We start from the raw sequence: 18,431 nt of genomic DNA on the forward strand, positions 1-18,431 counted from the left end.
TTTGAGATAATTATGTAATTGGCATGATACATTTACCTGACTAATAAATTGTTACATTTGACTTTATTCTGACTTACTCTGAAATTATTGACTCTTAGTAGATTACATTAAGTCCATAACCCCACAAATCTACGCTCAGGTTAGTAACGGACTAAAGTACAGTTTAGGTGGAGCAGTGGGGCACACCAACTGATATTTTAGAGCTCCGACTAGCACATTGGCATTATTAAGTATACTGTGTAGGCTAATAATGGGTTTTTTCCTTTAAGAGCAACAGAGTGTTGCTAGATCAATCTAAACAGGGTGGGCCTCAACCTCTGGTTATGGTGAGATTATTCTAACTAAGTGTCTGTGGGTAAACCACTGCGTGATTATGTAAAGTTACCACTAGAGGAAGCTAAATTGGTCAGCCTGATTTTATGGTAATGGTCATGGCCCCTAGTTAAAAGTAATCTTATCTTAATTTGGTGTGTTCAGATCTATGGGGACTAAATAAACGTATTCTAGAATGAGCAAAGTTTGTACGGCCTCTAGAATATTAGTCATCGCCTCTGTCAAATGACCAAGACTGACGAGATTGTGCGTATAAGATCGAGTACAATAAGAGTAAAGAGTTAAATAGAATAATTAAATGTATAGCTAAATTGTTATACAAATGACCAATAATCAGTAGACATTCTAAACTAAATTCGAGGTCATAATAAAATGGAGTCAGATAAAAGTTTACTTGGAATTAAACTACTTTGCCACACTGAAAAGACCGAACGCGCAAGAAACCTTCCCCGCCCGGTGGGAAACCGCCATTGGACCGATTGGGCGGGCCTTACAACATTTTACATGATCTTTTGAACATTATTAGGAACAAAAAAGTTTGTGTGGAGGAAATGATGGCACAATGATTGATGTTTAGTTTTTACTTAATTTAAATTATCATAATAAATATGTAATAATTCATATTTTTATATGAATTTGTAAAGTTTTATTGAAAGTATGTCAAGGGTAAACAATAAAACCTATACATAAAATACATTTAAAAGTAACAAAACTAAATGAAGGCATGGTAAATATTTTAAGTTAGTTTTATTGTGATCCTCATATAATGAAACAAAGTATAACATTTGTTTTGATAAATTTTAATACAAAAAAAAAATCACCTTTAATAGTAAAATCAAGCCTAATAGTTTAATAATCATTGAAAGCATTTAGGAATTATTGTGTTAAAGGAGAAGCCCTTAAAGCATGATTAGGAATAACATTTGATTAGCCAGTCTTGAATTATTTAATTTGTAAATTATTTTTAAGACTGAAATATTAACCAGAAATGATTTCAAATAATGTTGACAACTCAGAAAAATCCAAAATTTAATCATCAAGAGCTCAGAAAAAAATATTACTAGGTATATTACTAAAATATTAGGTTACTTATTAACTTGCATTTTCCCTAAATAAACACAAAATTCTTAGCCAGAGAGACATTTCTGTCTTTATGATGCAGTCGAATTGTTGTTAAACACAGCCCAGTGAGCCCCAATGGAGGTCAGGGCAAATCCATTCTGTCGACCGCTGAGGAAACGTAGTTCACTTCCATCATGGGTTGGGTAGAAGTTAAATGAAAGTCCAGTTGGCTGCCCCACTTTGAAAGAGCGCCCCTCATTAGTGACAAACATAAGCTCAGAGATGAAGCCAGAGTAATACTTTCCAGAGACTTGAACAAAATATTCGTTGTCGAAGAGTGTCATCTCCCTTTGATTGCCATAACTGTTCGTGCCAACCAGTGTTGTCCAGTTACCGTTATATTGCAACTGGAGCCTATTAAACAGATACGGTATGTGCCATTATTGTTAAAACAATTCACAGCAAAATACCATATAACTAAAATAACAACGGAATGTTGAAAATGCTATATGAAGTTGATAATTTGTTGCAAATGGATTTACGTGCAGGCAACCAGTCCAATAATTCTGACAGATCAGGTTCTTTTGGAATTGATAAAATGTTGCCTAAATGTGTAACTAGCAGTGCTTGGCAAAACTTACCCATTTATGTAGTTGTTGTAGTAGTATCCATAGTAGGGATATTCATAAACTCTGACTCCAGTGATGCGACCCTCACGCGCAGTGGAAAATTCAGTTCCACTGCCTTCCCCCGCAGCAGGGGAGTACGAGTAATATTCAGGTACAGCTGAAAAGGTAATTAACAGATATAAGACTCTAACTAAAAATGTGTTGGTACTTTATAATTAGATTTATTTGTTAACATTACTTAATGTATTAACTGACATGAACTAACCATGAGGAATAGCCTACATTTGTACTGTATTTGTTAATCTTTGTTAACGTTAGTTAATAAAAATACAGCTGTTCATAGTTTGGTCATGTTAGTTAAGTGTGAGGCTAAGAAGCAGATTTGTGTACGCGATCGCAGCACTGTCAAAGAAAATAAGCGAAATGAAGGAGCTGAATTCAAACCGACTGACGGAGAACGGCGGAGAGTGCCGAGCGAATACGGAAGAAAGAGAAAGTCACATGGCAGGTAGCCTAGGCTACATGCACATAGAGTGCATAGAAATCGTTGATGCAATTGTTTCAATGTGAGATAACGACGCGGGTTAGATGCACGAACACTTTCTGTATGAGGATGACGCGTGCTGAAAGTTAAAATGCTGTGAGTAAAGCGCAAGACGGGAAACGCATCAGCTGTCGGTCATCATGCAGGGACACTGATGGTATAAAAAGATCTCTCTTTAATTATAAGAATGACTGATTGTCACTTGAATCCGTGATATTTGATCATGTAGCCTAGCCTACAATACGAAGGAGAACAGTAACTTGTGTTATGCTATTATTATTATTTAAGTGCATGATGCACAATTTTTGTGTAGGCTATTTAATGCAACAAAATGGAATATCTCACATGTTTGCTTAAATCAGGGGTCTCAAACTCAAATTGGCGGGGGGCCGTTTCTGTGATTGACACCTCATAGGAGGGCCATATTAACATTCAAGCGCAAGAAAGCGCAACATTTCAGAAAATTTACTTTCCTTTGCAATATTTCTAATTTACATCCAATTTAATTAGGCCTACTAAAATATTATACTATAAATATTTTATTTACTTATTTATATACTAAATGTAAACAGCAGTGTCTCTCTCATTGTTACAGAGTGTAATATAATTATATAATACTATTACTAATATAATACTACTAATACTACTACTAATATAATACTATTAATTGCAATAGTCTGGTGCAACTTCTCACATCCAACAAGGTGCATGGAATAAAAAAAAATAGTAATTTAGCAACTTTATTTTGCCAAAAAAATAAAAATCTCTCATTGTTACATACATTATTAGTTTTTAACATTTAGTGGAAGTATTTTCACTTACTTTATGTTAGCTTAAATAACATTAAAATCTTGCACTGAACAACACCGTACTGAACAAATACAATCCCTGAATACATTTGTACACTCTTCTGTTTCTTGACAGACACATGGCAGCGCTTGTGCTCACACAGCTGAGACACATTTGTCCAAGATGCCGTTTGAGCATCGGTAACGTTTAATGGTTGCATCGGACGCGTTTCGGTGGTTTAAATCGACGGTCGTGACTTAATGTCGAGTGCTTTTACTGTAATTTAGGCAAGCGCGCTCATAATAGAAGCAACGCGGTTGAGAGCGCGGCTCATGGTTGCATAGCAACAACAGACGCCACTGGAGCGAAAGCGCTTTGGAAAGAAGGAGAATGCGGCGCGGCCGCTTATGTGACGCGATATGTGAATGCCCCTTAGAACGGCGCCTTTTTCTTTGCATATCAGACAGGTAGCAACTAGATAATAATTATAATAATAATTTAGCTGGCCGGATTATGTTTTATTTTTGAGATCAGTTGCGGGCTGGGTAGAGGGGGAAGGCGGGCCGTAAATGGCCCGCGGGCCGGCAGTTTGAGACCACTGGCTTAAATAGTTCATGTAAAATGTGCTTGAATCAGGAAAGAAATTAAAGGTGCTCTAAGTGATCCTGGGTTCCTGTTGACGTTCGAAGGGTCTAGCTAGCCTCTGTTTTGAGTAGCCTCCCTCCTCGTCCTCCTCCTCCTCCCCCTCCCCTCCGTGCTTCCTGAAACAGTCATGAACTCGCAATTAAAATCATTCTTGTCGGTTATTGGCTGGAGCATGTTTATTATGTTAAGTGGTCCAGGCTGCACCAGTTTGTTTTTGTTGCCGTTTTCGGAGCTTGTGGCGACTACAGAGACCGCATTTTTTACAGTGTGTTCAGGGGACAGGCAGCTAACGGATAGTGAGGAGATGTTGGCTGTATGTGACAAAAAATATTTTGGCCTAAAAATGCGTGACATCACTTAGAGCACCTTTAAGCTAAATATGTAAATTAACAAACAGACAATTGCCTGTGTGGTAAAGTTTATTTAAATTGTATTTGTTCACATTTGTTTCCATTTCAACAGAAGTAATGATGTAGCTATAAAGGTCAGTGTGTAAATTTTAGCAGCATCTAGTGGTGAGGTTGCGTATTGTAACCTACAGGCCTGTACACACCGGGCACCGGGACGAATATCGCACGCGTTTATCGCCAGCGTTTTTCGAGACCTTTTTTGTGTTCATACCCAAGCGATTTTCACTAGTGATGCACAGAGTGAACGTGCAAATTCACTCCCTGCCAGTGTGTGGCACTTGTGCTTAACGGTAGTGCAAATAAACATATTTATGATATTAATTAAGTTAAAGAAGATAAAAATGCAGATATTAAATGGCATATATATGACATATGAGAGATGGTACTATACGGTACCATCTCTCATATGTCAGAAACGGTACTGCAAATAAACATATTTATGAAAAAGACATTCTCAACTATATTTCTTGAATGTAAAAGAAAAAAAAAAACAGTACAAATAAAGAAATAATACACATATATTGCTGTGGCCAAGAAGTGGCAGAGCACATAGAGCGTACTGATACACGACCTAGGAAGCTAGGGAGCTGATTGAGACGCAGGGATAGTTTGTAGGGGTCTTCCTCATCTACTTACTTTCTCTTCATCGTCTTGGTATCAATGTGTGCTTGGCAAGACCGTTTGTGCTTGAGCGCCACCAAGTCGTGTTTTACAAAGCACCACTCTCATTGGTCTGCCAGTTTAAAAAAAAAAAAAAAAAAAAACAGAGGCGTTTTTCGTGTTGGTGTGCACACTCACATTGGCGCCCTTTGTTTAGTCACGAGGCGTTAAACGTCAGCGATAAACGCGCAATATTCATCCTGGTGTGTACAGGCCTTATGGCTCAGCACCGTGCTCACCCCTCCCTTTCGGAGAAACTACGATGGCGCTGACACAAAGACAAAAATGTCGTTGTCTGAGACAGCTGAGTAGGGAGTCAAGCAATGAGTTTTCTTCGGGTGTGCCTCATACGTCCTGAAAAGTGAAGCTGCGGGCTCTTTGATCGCCCCCTGGAGGCTGGATGCAGTACAGGTCATAAACACCGCCCGCTCAATGCAGACGAATGAGACTTAAGTTAAAACATAAAAATAAATTATGCTTCAAATAAAATTTTCCGAAAGATGGTTTTGGTCATTTAAGGTAGTTGTTATCATTTTGATTTATATTCAATTGTTCGTTTTTGTGATAAGTTTGATTTTAGCTAGAAATTTGGTGCTATAGAAACGGGGCATGTCATCGTGATTCACAGTTGATTGACAGCTCGTCTGAGGACTGTCGGAGCTTTGAGGGGAGATTTAAGATAAATAAATAACTATTAATTTTCAATTTCTGTGTTATTTCACACCGACAAAATGAGCTGTTTAGCAGTAAACTGTACTTACTGACCTACAGGATCTGACGGATATCTGAGCTTTTCTCTGTAACATTAAATGTGGACTTCATAAGCTAATTAATAAAAGTTATTAGTTAAGATAACACACCTAACGTTAGCCATGACGGAAAAACAGCAGGTGATCGTTATCTGGCAGTTATAATTATTTTTATGGGTATAAAATAATAATTAGCAGGATAAAACTAATGATAGCCTACTCTAATTAATTATAGAGCACTGTCTATAGCAATCGATCTCCTGTAACGTTAGTTTAAAAATGGTAGGACCATTTCTGACATTTTAGAGTTTCTAGAGGCATATTATATTGAGTTCATCTACTGAATTTGCTGTTTCAAAAATATTATTGCTCTAGAAACAGAATAGCCTATTATTTTATAGGTAGAATTTTAAATTACATATAATTTATATAGCCTATTTAAAATACATCAATGATGACGCAGCCGTCTGGGCGGAAGTTTGATACCGCGACTCCGCCTCCGGGCTCCACTGACGGGTCTTTCTGCACATGCCCAGGTTCCAAACTTTTTTTTTTTTTGACGTTTTTGCGTAACGTGTCAGTGCCCATCGGCGTCCGTTTTGGCTTCAGTTCAATACAATGGAAGGAAGCGGCGTCGCGGAGTCCATCTTTTTTTACAGTCTATGGTTTTCTTCTTACTTTTATCAAAGAACGGTCTCTGCTTCTAATAAACCAGACTCCTACTACTACTTCTTCTTATTATTATTCTTATTCGTGCATATTCAACGTAGTGACGATGCAAGCTGTCTCTAAAATCACTAACGAACTTCAGGCCCGGATTAACACAGTGTAGTGCCCTAGGGTGACCACATTTGAAGTGCCCCCCCCATACAATTTATATGCTAGTGCAACATGAACATGGCATACTAAATATTTCCATTATAAAAGGCATGTATGAGGACTACATGCAAAACCATTTGTTAAAAAAAAAACAAATAAGCAAGCCCAAGAAAGACTGTTGCAAGCAATCATATTAACAGCTGAATTCAGCATTCAGCAGCTGAATAGAGACCTACATCGGATGAGATGGATTTTTCAGTCCCGCGCCCGCCCGCCCTCTCCCGTAGGATTCAGTCCCGCTCTTTTATGCAGTACTGTCTGCATAAAAACTCCACCGTTTTGAGTGGTGAGAGGATTCTAACATAAACACCTGATTGTGTTGCGTCTCCATTGCATGTCAGAAAGCAACAGATATGTCTGTGATTGGCTACATTGCTCAACACTGCAAACACTAGTTATACATAGAATCTCGCATATGCTTGCGAATGTAAATCGTTTTTATTTATAGGCTATTAGTTGTTCTTGATGCTTTTTTGCAATATATAAATAAAAATGTATTAGTTTTTAGATATTTTATGTTTAAATATTTCTATTTTGCGGCAAATCATTTGATTCTCCAGCTGCCCGCAACCCGCACATGATAGTGTCTCACCACCCGCGCCCATCAAATCTTGTCCCGCGCCGCACTCTGTTGCGTTGGGTCCCGCGGATCTGGGAGTGCAGGCCTCTACCGCGATGCGACCTCAAAGGGCACTTTCACTTTCGCGATCAAAGGGGCAGGGCTCTTTATATTCTCTCTGTATATATTGTATCATTAACTGTTAATTTTGTATCCGTATCTTTCCAGATAAATAATATATATACAAAACATGATTAAAAAAAAAAGTCTAGTCATTATCTTTATCACTTGGTGCCCCCCTATTGGCTGGTGCCCCAGGGCACTCGCCCAATCCCGTCTATGGATAATCCGGCCCTGACGAACATAGTGACGAAATGCGTTTTGTAGAGCAGTTTGTCCATTTAGGGTTGCTATAGAAACATGCCGACGCAAAATGACGACTTGACATGGAGGGAGGACCTGCGGTGTATGAGATAGAAATGGCTCGTTCTAAGGTAACGGTTCATTATGTAAACTCTTTATACACCACTCAAAACATAGTTATATAGGCCTATATTATATTGCATTTCTGTCAATCTGCTTGTTAAGTTGTGATGTAAGGAACGCCGTTTCTGGGTCCAAGCATCTCCACGGCCGTTTATGAGCTCCATTTATTCATATTAAGCATTTAACATTTTAAAGTTAAACATTTAAAATACTTAGAGTCTACATAACAGTCTCCGTGCTCACAGCGTCACAGACATTAATATTTTAACTATTTATTGTTGTTGTTTTCTTGTGGTATGAGATAAAGTGTTTGGACCCGGAAACTCTGCAGCGTTCGGTCTGCAACCGAATAGATCCTCCTAAATTTTACGCATTGCACCTTTTTAAGTGTTTTTTTTTTTTTTTTTTTTTTTTCATTTAAAGTTATCAACCTAATTGAATCTACTTAAGCCAAACTGAAAATACAAGAGCTGAAAAAGTTGTTCCCTGTGTCCCATGTAGTTGGCTGATGCTTTGTCGAGCCAGAAGCAGATGTTGATGTGCAAAATTCCCAGATAACTCGACACACAGTGCATTAACTCTTGATTTTAATCATGTATTAGTAAATGTTGAAATTAACATTAACAAAAATTAATAAATGCTGAAGAAGCAGTAAAATGCTGTAGAAGTGCAGTTCATCATTAGTTCATGTTAACTAATGTAGTTAATGTTAATAAATGAACCTTATTTTAAAGTGTTACCAATTTGTTTCTCATTGATCACTAAAGCCCTTTTTTGGTTCTAATTGGAACCTTTATTTTGGCTTTAAGTTTCGACCTGGCAATTTATTTTATTCTACTTTTAAAAGTGCTTCTAATACCTAATTCTAACACTTGATGCACATTCAATCAGACAATATTGATTTATTTATTTAACTTCTGACTTAATGATACTCACGCATAGTCATGCTCATGGCACAAAGGCAAGAGAATACCACAAAATAATGTAGCATTTTGGAATGCTTAGCTGTTCACTGCACTCTGAGAATCTAGATCAAACCAAACACAAGCGTTGAGTTATTAAACTGTGAATACTTCAAGAATGTTTTTGCAAGATGCAGATGACAATAGTTTAAGACAACAAATTACAATCAATGAATTATATATATATATATATATATATATATATATATATATATATATATATATATATATATATATTTTTTTTTTTTTTTTTTTTTTTTTTTTAAACAAACAACAACAAAAAACACATCTTTTTACTGTATCCACAAATAAATAAATAAAAATATTTTAAGAGTATTTTTTTCATCATGGGTGCAGTAGTGTATTGAAGCCATTACCTGTAGTTAAGCCCGAGTGTGTGTTCCTTGAGGAAGACAGCTAACCAAACCTTCATTTATACTCTCTTGCTGGTCCAGCCTCTTCTTTTTCATACTTTTTGTTTTGAGATTTTTTTCATGCTTCATGAGTGTTTCTGGAAGGAAAATATAGAGGAATTTCCTTTTTGTTTATCATTAGTCACCTGACACATTTCTGGAACATGTTTATTATTTTAAGGAATTTATGATGTCAGATAATTATCTTATTATCATAAGTGTTATGGAATTTAAAATGATTTTTGATGCCATGCAGTAAAGTGTTAGTTTTCTTAAAAGTTTTTGAACAACTAGTCATCACAAAACAATACAGGCCATTTATATCTCAGAAAAGAACAATTTATACAGTATATTATATAGGTTGTAAAACACAGTCGGAGCCCTCCCCCCAGACAGCACGCCAAATATGCATACAGTGGTGGTCAGAATTATTGGCACCCTTGGTTAATATATGATGAAAGATGACTGTATAAATAAATCTGCATGGTTTATCCTTTTGATCTTTAATTCATAAAATTAGCAAAAATCTAGAATCTCTCCAGATCCTTCAGATTTCCAGCTCCATGTTGGTGTCTCTTCTCTTCAGTTCACTCCTCTCATTTTCTTTAAGGTTCAGGTCAGGGGACTGGGATGGCCATGGCAGAAGCTTCATTTTGTGCTCAGAGACACATTTTTGTGTTGGTTTTGATGTTTGTTTTGGATTATTGTCCTGATGGAAGATCCAACCACGGCCCATTATTGGATATATACAGTAGCAGAAGCGGTCAGGTTTTGATTTTTTATCTGTTGGTATTTTATAGAATCCATGATACCATGTATCTGAACAAGATGTCCAGGACCTCCAGCAGAAAAATAGGCCCACAACATTAAAAATCCAGTGTTATATTTAACTGTGGGTATGGGCAAGGGTAACTTTGGTTTGAAAAGTGGAGGGAACACACACCCTCTAGGGGGGTCTGGGGGCATGCTCCCCTGGAAGAAAATTTTCTACATTTTAAAGATAAATTCATTAATCTGGTGAACTTTGAGAGTTCAAAATAAAAAGCTCCAACCCATGTTCAGTGTGCAAATTGAACAAAGAAAAAGTCTGTGCATTGACTCGGATCCACTGTTAAAAATAAATTATCCACCCGCCAACCGCCTGATGATATTCTCTGATTTAGATGTCTGAACTTGATCATCCCATTACAATTATTCACATTGTCAGTGTTAAGCATGATAATATTGTAACATAATCCACTGAAGTAGGTTGCTTATAAATGAACTTTTTTTTTTTTTTTTTTTTTTTAAAAACCTTCAACCTTAACTTGTCACTGTTTCATTACATCATTGTAGGAAAACACTCTTATCAGAATGATGGAGGCGGCCGCCTCGTAATTCTCTATGCAGGAAAAACCCTGCTGACAGAAAATGTTGTGGTTTAAAGTAAGGTGGCCAAATTTCTGAAAAAGAAACCAGGGACATTTCCTATTTTAATGGTCAAAATTTCACTGAAATCTCACTTGTTATTATCTATTAATTAAAAAACGGGGACAATACTTTTTTTTTTTTTTTTTTTTTTTTTTTAAGTTGTTGTGGGTTCCACATTGATTTTACATTAATAATTATTATGATTTAATTTTATTATTAGGATTTTTGGTCTGGTTTTAATACAATTCTCAAACAAACAAACAAACAAACAAAAAAACTAACCAGTAGCTGCAAAAAACTATTAAACTATTACACTATTTTGAAAAATCACATTACAAAATAAAACAACATAAATATGAGATAAATAAAACAGCAAATATTTTTAACATTTATTATTGAATTTAATATTTTCCATTTTCACAAGCTGTTTTGCCTACAGAAATTAACTTTAAGCTTTTGACTATTATTTTGCATTTTAGACTCATTTTAACTAAGTGAGTTGCAAGAGTATTGTTATATTATTTTGATTTTTATTGTTACATTAATTGTTATTATAATTATTTTTTTTATTTATTCATATTTGAGTGTACCTCACCATGTGATATAGTTAAGATGTTTAAAATTGTCCAAAACCATCCCGCATCATGTTGAGGCCCTGTTATAAAACGTAACAGTATTACTTTAATTCAGAGGTGGAAAGTCCAGGGGTCAGAAAGTAAAAGTCCTGCCATATTTTTATTCCAACCACAGAAGCATTAATGAGATAAATAAGTGATTAATTGAGTGATGATTGACCATTATTGAAGACACCTGATGATAACAAGCAGAATCACCAAAGGAGAAAAATCACAATTTTTAAGACACCATCACAGAGAGCAGGGTTTGCTTTAGTTAAACACTTGATCCTTGACTTTTTAATGTTAGAATTTGTTTGGCTGCTGTAACTGAGTTATAACAACCAGGCAAGCAAAGAGAAAAGATGATCAGGTGGTGTTGGTTATGTTTCATGGTTCGGCTCATGCAAAAGCATTCCTATAGCATCAATCTGACGCGGCGTCTCATTCTCTCTCTCAGGAAACTGGGGTTGCATCCATAACCACCAAGACGATTTAATAAACAAGTTTTCATTTAGTAACACAATAATCCTGGGGTGGAACACTGCTCGCAGGGGGGTGTTCTTGGCAACAAGCAGACTGAACTACAGTGGCAGAGTGACTGCTTCTGAACTGTCGGGAACTGCTGTACAATCTCTGGCAGTGTCGCCAAGAGATCACCTTGTGAGATGGGAGCATCAAGAAAGCGCAAGGTTAAGCCTGATATGGCATTCCTGGACCACAAGGTGGACATCGCCGCGACTTCTCTCACTCAGAGGGCAAGGTCAGTCAGCATGCGCGGGCAGGCCCGGATTAAGAACACATTGGGCCCTGGGGCTATAGCAACACCAAGGGCCCCTTTTATCTGACTGCCATAACACAGTGTCTTGTACCACAAGAATTTATTTATTTATTTTTTTAATTATTTTTATATTTTTACAAATCTCATTTCATCAAATAATTTTATATAAGCACACTAAATATTCCATGCTATTTAACATATTTTAAAATGTATTTAACATATAAAATATTTAACATATTTTAAAATTGTATTGCATATATTGCTGACACAATAATTCTTTCCTCTGATTAACACAAAATAAACTATTTTGAAGAATGTGGGGTGATGGTTGATGGTCCCCAGTGATTTCCACATTATATATATATATTTCCTACTATGGAAATGCATGGGGACCAGCAACTGTTTGGTTACCCACATTCTTCAAAATATTTTCTTTTGTGTTCAACAGAAGAAAGAAACTCATTCAGGTTTAAAACAACTTGAAAGTGAGTATGTGATGACAGGATTTTAATTTTTGGGTGAACTATCCCTTTAAGGACAAGAGTCCGCATGCTAACTATTATGATGCTGTCACTTTAAGACCTGCACGCGTCCGATTTTCTCAACTCACTTCAGACATAACCAACTGTGTTTATGTAAACCTTTTGTGTATTTGACAGTATTATAGTGCAATCAGCATCCCTTTTCTCCCTTTCAAGCTTATTCTTCCTTTTTTGCGCACCACTATCACTTTATCATTTTGAACACCAGCGAGGCTGAACAAGCAATAAAGACCAATTTCCGAAGGCGAATTGTGAATTGATTTTGATTGTACGGTGATTTATCAATCAGGCACATTTTCCAATCATTTTTTCTTGTTATTTTATTAGACATAAATCAACCACCTATGACTTGTCAATCTCATTTCCTCCAGCCAATCACGGGCCTCCTCTACCAGTGGGCACTGAGGCTTCAGCCCCACCTAGCCCTTATGTTAATCTGGCCCTGCGCGGGTCCTGGTAAACCCTACATTATGGGCACAAAATGTCCATACTTGTCCTTGTGAGGACTTTTTTTTTTGGTCCCCATAAAGAAAACAGTTTATAAATCATACTAAATTATGTTTTTTGAAAATGTAAAAATCAGGGATGTTCTGATGAAAGCGATACCACGCAGGCTGTGTACAGTGTCCAAACAAAGAAACGCTGATGACAGAGCAAACAGAGAGCATAATGTAGATATTTCATGTCATTTTACACTTTGCAAAACTTAACAGACTTCAAGATATAGTATCAGGCAGTGAGCGATATGATACCTTGTGTGGCCAAAACAACAGATTAAGAATGAAAAAAACAAACAAACAAACAAACATCTCACTGTCTTTATCATCAGCACCATACACGTACATTCACATGCTTGGCATTGTTGGCTGAATTCCATCACAAAGAACATAGTACACACAATGTTCTTTTTGATGGAAGTCAACCAACAATGCCAAGAAAGGACTTGAAAGTCTAGAAATACCAGTCAAGAACTGTGGGAAAGAAAGATTTCCTCATAGTGAAAGAAATGTTGATTCCTTACAATAAGTTTATCTTGAAACATGGCTGTAACAAGTTCAATATTTTTAGGAAGGAAGAGGACGGGTCGGCTTAACTGAGACTCGTGCTTTATTTGATTCACTCCAAAAACAAACAGAAAGTCGCGCTATCAGCACTCAGCAACAGGGTAACAAATTAAACAAAAGTTGTGGCTTCTCCAGCACAGTTCCACCCATGCACACACAAGTCCTCAGTCTGTCCCTCTCTCCCAGCGTCTCACTTCCAGATGGCTTTATGCGGTCTCTCCTGGCCAATTACTGAAACAAGACACAGGTGTTTGTGATTTGAACTTGACCCAATAGAGGGTATGCATCGACGTCACTTTCCCGCAGAAAGCACGCTCCCTCAGCTGGACTGAGTGGCAAAAGAACCTGCTGCGTGACTGGATTTAACAGGGGAAACTGCGAAAACGCGAGTAAAACAAACAATTACACTAAAGGTTGGAATTAATGTGTTCTTTACAACTTGTCAAATAAACCTAATCCATGGATACTGACAAACATGTAAAAAGTAAAACATATTTCTGTTCAATTTCTGTAATGTTGACATACTGTACACAGACATGACCAAGTGTTTTCAATGACAAATTTTGTTTTGCAAGGTTTGCTGCTTTAATTTTTGTTGTGTTGATTCACATTGTTTCTAGATTACTGTGGATAAAAAGTAAGTAAATTTTATTTATATAGCACATTTAAAAACAGCAAAGCTGACCAAAGTGCTGAACAGAGTATAGAATAATAATAATAATAAATAAAATAAAATAATAAAATAAAATCAGAATAAAACAACATAGTAGACAATATACTACAATAACACAGAACTAAGACTAAATTAAAACTCCTGGGAGAAAAGATACGTTTTCAAGCCTCTTCTTAAAAATGATAATAGAAGGTGTAAGGCGAATATCCAGTGGCAACTGATTCCATAAGCGAGGTGCAGCAATTGAAAAAGCTCTGTCGCCCTTGGTTTTCAAACGTGATCGAGGGACATATAAGAGATACTGATCTGCAGACCTTAAGGATCTACTAGATCAATGTGGAATAATAAGATCTTTTAAATAAGAGGGGGCTTGATTATTAAGAGCTTTAAAAACAAACAACAGAAATTTGAACTGAATCCTTAAATGGACTGGAAGCCAATGGAGCGATGCTAAGATTGGGGTGACATGGTCAAATTTCTTTGCTCTGGTTAACATCTTTGCAGCTGCATTTTGAACCATCTGGAGGCGAGCAATGGATGACTGAGGAAGGCCCAAATACAATGAGTTGCAATAATCTAAACGTGATGTGATAAAACCATGAATGACCTTCTCCAAATCTTGAAAAGACAAGAATGATTTAAGTTTAGAAATAATCCGTAATTGATAAAAACTATTCTTAACAACTGAATTTATTTGCTTGGTTAAGCATAATTCAGAGTCTAAGATGACACCAAGGTTCCTAACCTGAGAAGAAATTGAGGGGAAATGATTTCCAAGTTCATTAATGAGTCCGTTTCTCACTCTTGGGGGACCAAAAATAATGATTTCAGTTTTGTCTTCATTAATTTGGAGAAATCAGCAGCTTTCAATAGAGTGTACAACTGGGTATCATCAATGAAACGAAACATTGTGCCCTATAATTGTGCCCTATAATAATATTCCATAATAGACGTATATATAAGTTAAAGAGGAGCGGGCCCAAGATGGAACCCTGAGGTACACCACTAATAATAGGAGCTGAAGAAGAGGAAAATGTGCCCAAAGATACAGAAAAGATATGAAGTGAACCACTGTAAGGCGATACCCTTGATACCAATCAAATGCTCTAAACGCCAAAGAAGTACATCATGATCTACAGTATCAAAGGTGGCTGTTAGATCTAGTAGCAACAAAACAGCATTTTTACCAGCTTCAACTGCAAGTAAAATATCATTAGATACCTTTAACATAGCAGACTCTGTGCTATGATAAGCAGTGAACCCAGATTGGAAAGGTTCCAATAACTTAGTTGAATTTAAAAACAAGCTCAATTGTGACTGCACAACTTTCTCTAACAACTTTGACAAGAACGATAGCTTAGAGACAGGGCAATAATTATTTAAAGAACCCTCATGCAAACCCTGTTTCTTTAGCAAAGGTTGAACAACAGCATGTTTAAAACAATTAGGGACTAACCCAGCATCCAAAGATGAATTAATCAATGCTTGTATACTGGGGCCAATTTCAGAGAAAGATGCTTTTATAATCTCTTAGGGGAGAACATCAAGTGAGGTGGAAGTTATTTTCATTTGGTTAACCAGATCACCCAGATCCTTTAACGAAACATGCTGAAAATGATAAAAGCATACCGGAGTAGCCAGTGAATTCAGGGTTAGATCTGGGAACTGTAAAGTGAAGGAAGAACGAATGGCTATCACTTTGTCAGAAAAAAAGGTTAAAAATTTCTCACAAAGTTCAGCCAAGGGTTCCCCATGAAACTGGCAACTAGGGTTAATTATTGAATTAATCGTGGTAAATAAAATCTTAGGCCTGTGTTGATGTGTAGCAATTAAATCAGAAAGATACCTTGATCTTGCTAATTTTTCAGCATGCTGAAACTTGAACAGACAGTCTTTAAAAAATCTCAAAGGACACAGTTAAACGATCATGCTTCCATCTCCGTTCCGCTTTACGACAGGCCTGTCTGAGAGAACGAGTATTATCGTCCAGCCAGTAATAAGATTTTTGCTTTGGTTGTTTCAGCTTGAAGGGTGCAATGGCATCTAAATTGTTAGAGCAAAATGTATAAAATAAAGTAACCAAATCATCAGGCCCAGAGGAAGACTCGGCAGCATTTAAGATAGATGATTCAACAACATTAGCTAGATAACATTCACTAAACTGAGAAGCAGTCAGCTTCTCGGGAGTAGTAGCCAATAGGCGTAATTAACACAGCAAAGCTTACAGCAGGAACATTAAAAACAATGGGCTTGTGATCAGAGAAGGAAGCTTTTTCAATATTAACATTATCAATACGTGTCCATATGACAATATAAGGTCGAGAGTATGACCAAGGAAATGTGTTGCTTGATTTATGTGTTGACTAAGACCAAAGGAATCCAAGACATTACAAAATTCAGCAACAAAGGGTCGACCTGGGCAGCATACATGTACATTAAAATCACCCAAAATTAACATACGATCATGGATCACGGCAGGATAAAAGTTACAAATTCAGAAAAGTCGCTTATAAAAGGACTGTTCAGGTTAGGTGGCCTATAGATCAATGCACAGAATAGAGTGGAAGAAGTGGATTCTAACGCGACACACTGTACCTCAAACGAAGAGTAAACCCCAACGGAAACTGTCCATACGTTAAGTGTTTGTTTAAAAACCATAGCAACCCCACCGCCCTTGCCAGCAGACCTTGGGGTACTAATAAATCTATATAGGCGGACAGAGTTCCTCGAAGACTGTTGAATCACCAGCACTGGCCCAAGTCTCTGTCAAAAATAAGATATCCAAGTCATAACTGGTAGAAAATACGTTTAATATAAAAGTTTTGTTGCACACAGACCTAGCATTTACTAGAGCCATATTCAGATGAGACTCACATAACGAGGGCAGATCCATTTGTGCAAAATCCAGTTGGCGAAGATTTGAACAGTTTACTCCTCCGTGATCGCGGAGGGGTGGAGCAAACTGACGAGCGAGAGAAGTCCGGAGAAATAGGCAGATGAAAAACATATCTGTAATCCCATGAGCGTCGCGTCAAGTGAAATCCCTCCAAGTTTAAAGTATCCAAGGGAAACTCCACCGATTGTATGGAAGAACCAATTGTCCATCTGGTTCTCACTCGAACACCACCACGATTACCTCTCTTTCTGCAGCGCTTCCTTAGAAGAGGAACGCAGCAAGGTAACCGGCGAGCGCACTCTACCGCGGGTCGGTTGAACGAGGATTGAAAACGAGAATACAGAACAGGACAAAATGGATGATCTCCCATACAGTTCTTGATGTTGAGCAAAGCTTGATGATCATAGGTCAACACTGAGTCTACACAAGACCAGTGCGCCACCATGCAGAGTAAAAACAACACAGACACCAGATGAGCAGGTGCAATAGCTACAGACTGTGAGAGATGGCATGCTGACAGGTACACTGGCGCCATCTTGCTAAGATGCATTTTAAATAACTGCAAAAAAAAACAAAAAAAAAATTTTGGCCAAAAAACCCCCCTCAAATTTCACTGTTTGGCACAAAATGACCAGCTAACATTTCACTAATCATATCAGATGGGAAAGTGTGAATGAGTGAACCACTGCTTGGATTATATTGGATTATAAGAACAGACTGAAGAAGTGCTTCCAGTCATTGTGTTCTAGGGCCCTATTTTAACAATTTAAGCGCATAAGGCACACGGCACAAGTGCACATAGGGCATGTCCGAATCCACTTTTGCTAGTTTAATGACAGGAAAAATGGTCAGCGCACCCAGAGCATGGTCTAAAAGGGTTGTCCCTATTCTCTTAATGAGTAATAGGTGCTTTGAGTGTACTGTGCAATAATGCTATTTACAAGGAAGGATTTGCAAGTGAAAAAAAAAAGAACACTTCTCTAGCGAGGAGACTGATCTGCTCATGCGCAAGGTTAAAGATCATCTCCGGGACAAGATGGATTCCACCAAAGCATTTTTATCTTTATGCACTCAATAATAATCTTTTACACTGTGATCCTTTTATTTTAAATATTTGTCATGTTTGTGTGCTGCTGCGCATCCCTGTGTGTGTAATAAGCAAAGTGTATGCACACCTATAGGTGCATATTACTCTTTAAATAGCAAAAAAAAATAATAATAATAATTGCGCCATTGACTTTAGACCAGGTTTCAGTTGGTCAGTGACGCAGTCTATTTCAATTGCCTCAAAATAGCAAATAGCATAATACCGACTGTTATGTAACATTCTG

The 18,431-nt window shown here is 37.2% G+C and overlaps 1 protein-coding gene across 1 annotated transcript; it reads right to left on the bottom strand.

The window, feature by feature from the left end:
- Positions 1-1,063: 1,063 nt before the first annotated feature.
- Positions 1,064-9,233, bottom strand: LOC125244076 (zymogen granule membrane protein 16-like). Its single transcript, XM_048154016.1, has 4 exons — positions 9,085-9,233; positions 8,682-8,772; positions 2,037-2,181; positions 1,064-1,809 (listed from the first exon to the last, which is right to left on the bottom strand). Exons 2-4 carry the CDS (start codon positions 8,734-8,736, stop codon positions 1,485-1,487), a joined length of 525 nt encoding a protein of 174 aa, XP_048009973.1. The 5' UTR covers positions 8,737-8,772; positions 9,085-9,233; the 3' UTR covers positions 1,064-1,484.
- Positions 9,234-18,431: the final 9,198 nt, after the last annotated feature.

Source organism: Megalobrama amblycephala, linkage group LG13 (assembly GCF_018812025.1).
Source record: "Megalobrama amblycephala isolate DHTTF-2021 linkage group LG13, ASM1881202v1, whole genome shotgun sequence".
NCBI classification, from domain to species: domain Eukaryota; kingdom Metazoa; phylum Chordata; class Actinopteri; order Cypriniformes; family Xenocyprididae; genus Megalobrama; species Megalobrama amblycephala.

Bases quoted from the DNA above. Each gene is read 5' to 3' on its own strand.
- LOC125244076 (XM_048154016.1), bottom strand. From the start codon at position 8,736: ATGCTACATTATTTTGTGGTATTCTCTTGCCTTTGTGCCATGAGCATG. The intron at 2,182-8,681 runs GTGAGTATCATT...TTACCTTTTCAG, and splicing joins TGCCATGAGCATGACTATGC to CTGTACCTGAATATTACTCG. The intron at 1,810-2,036 runs GTAAGTTTTGCC...TCTGTTTAATAG, and splicing joins TACAACAACTACATAAATGG to GCTCCAGTTGCAATATAACG.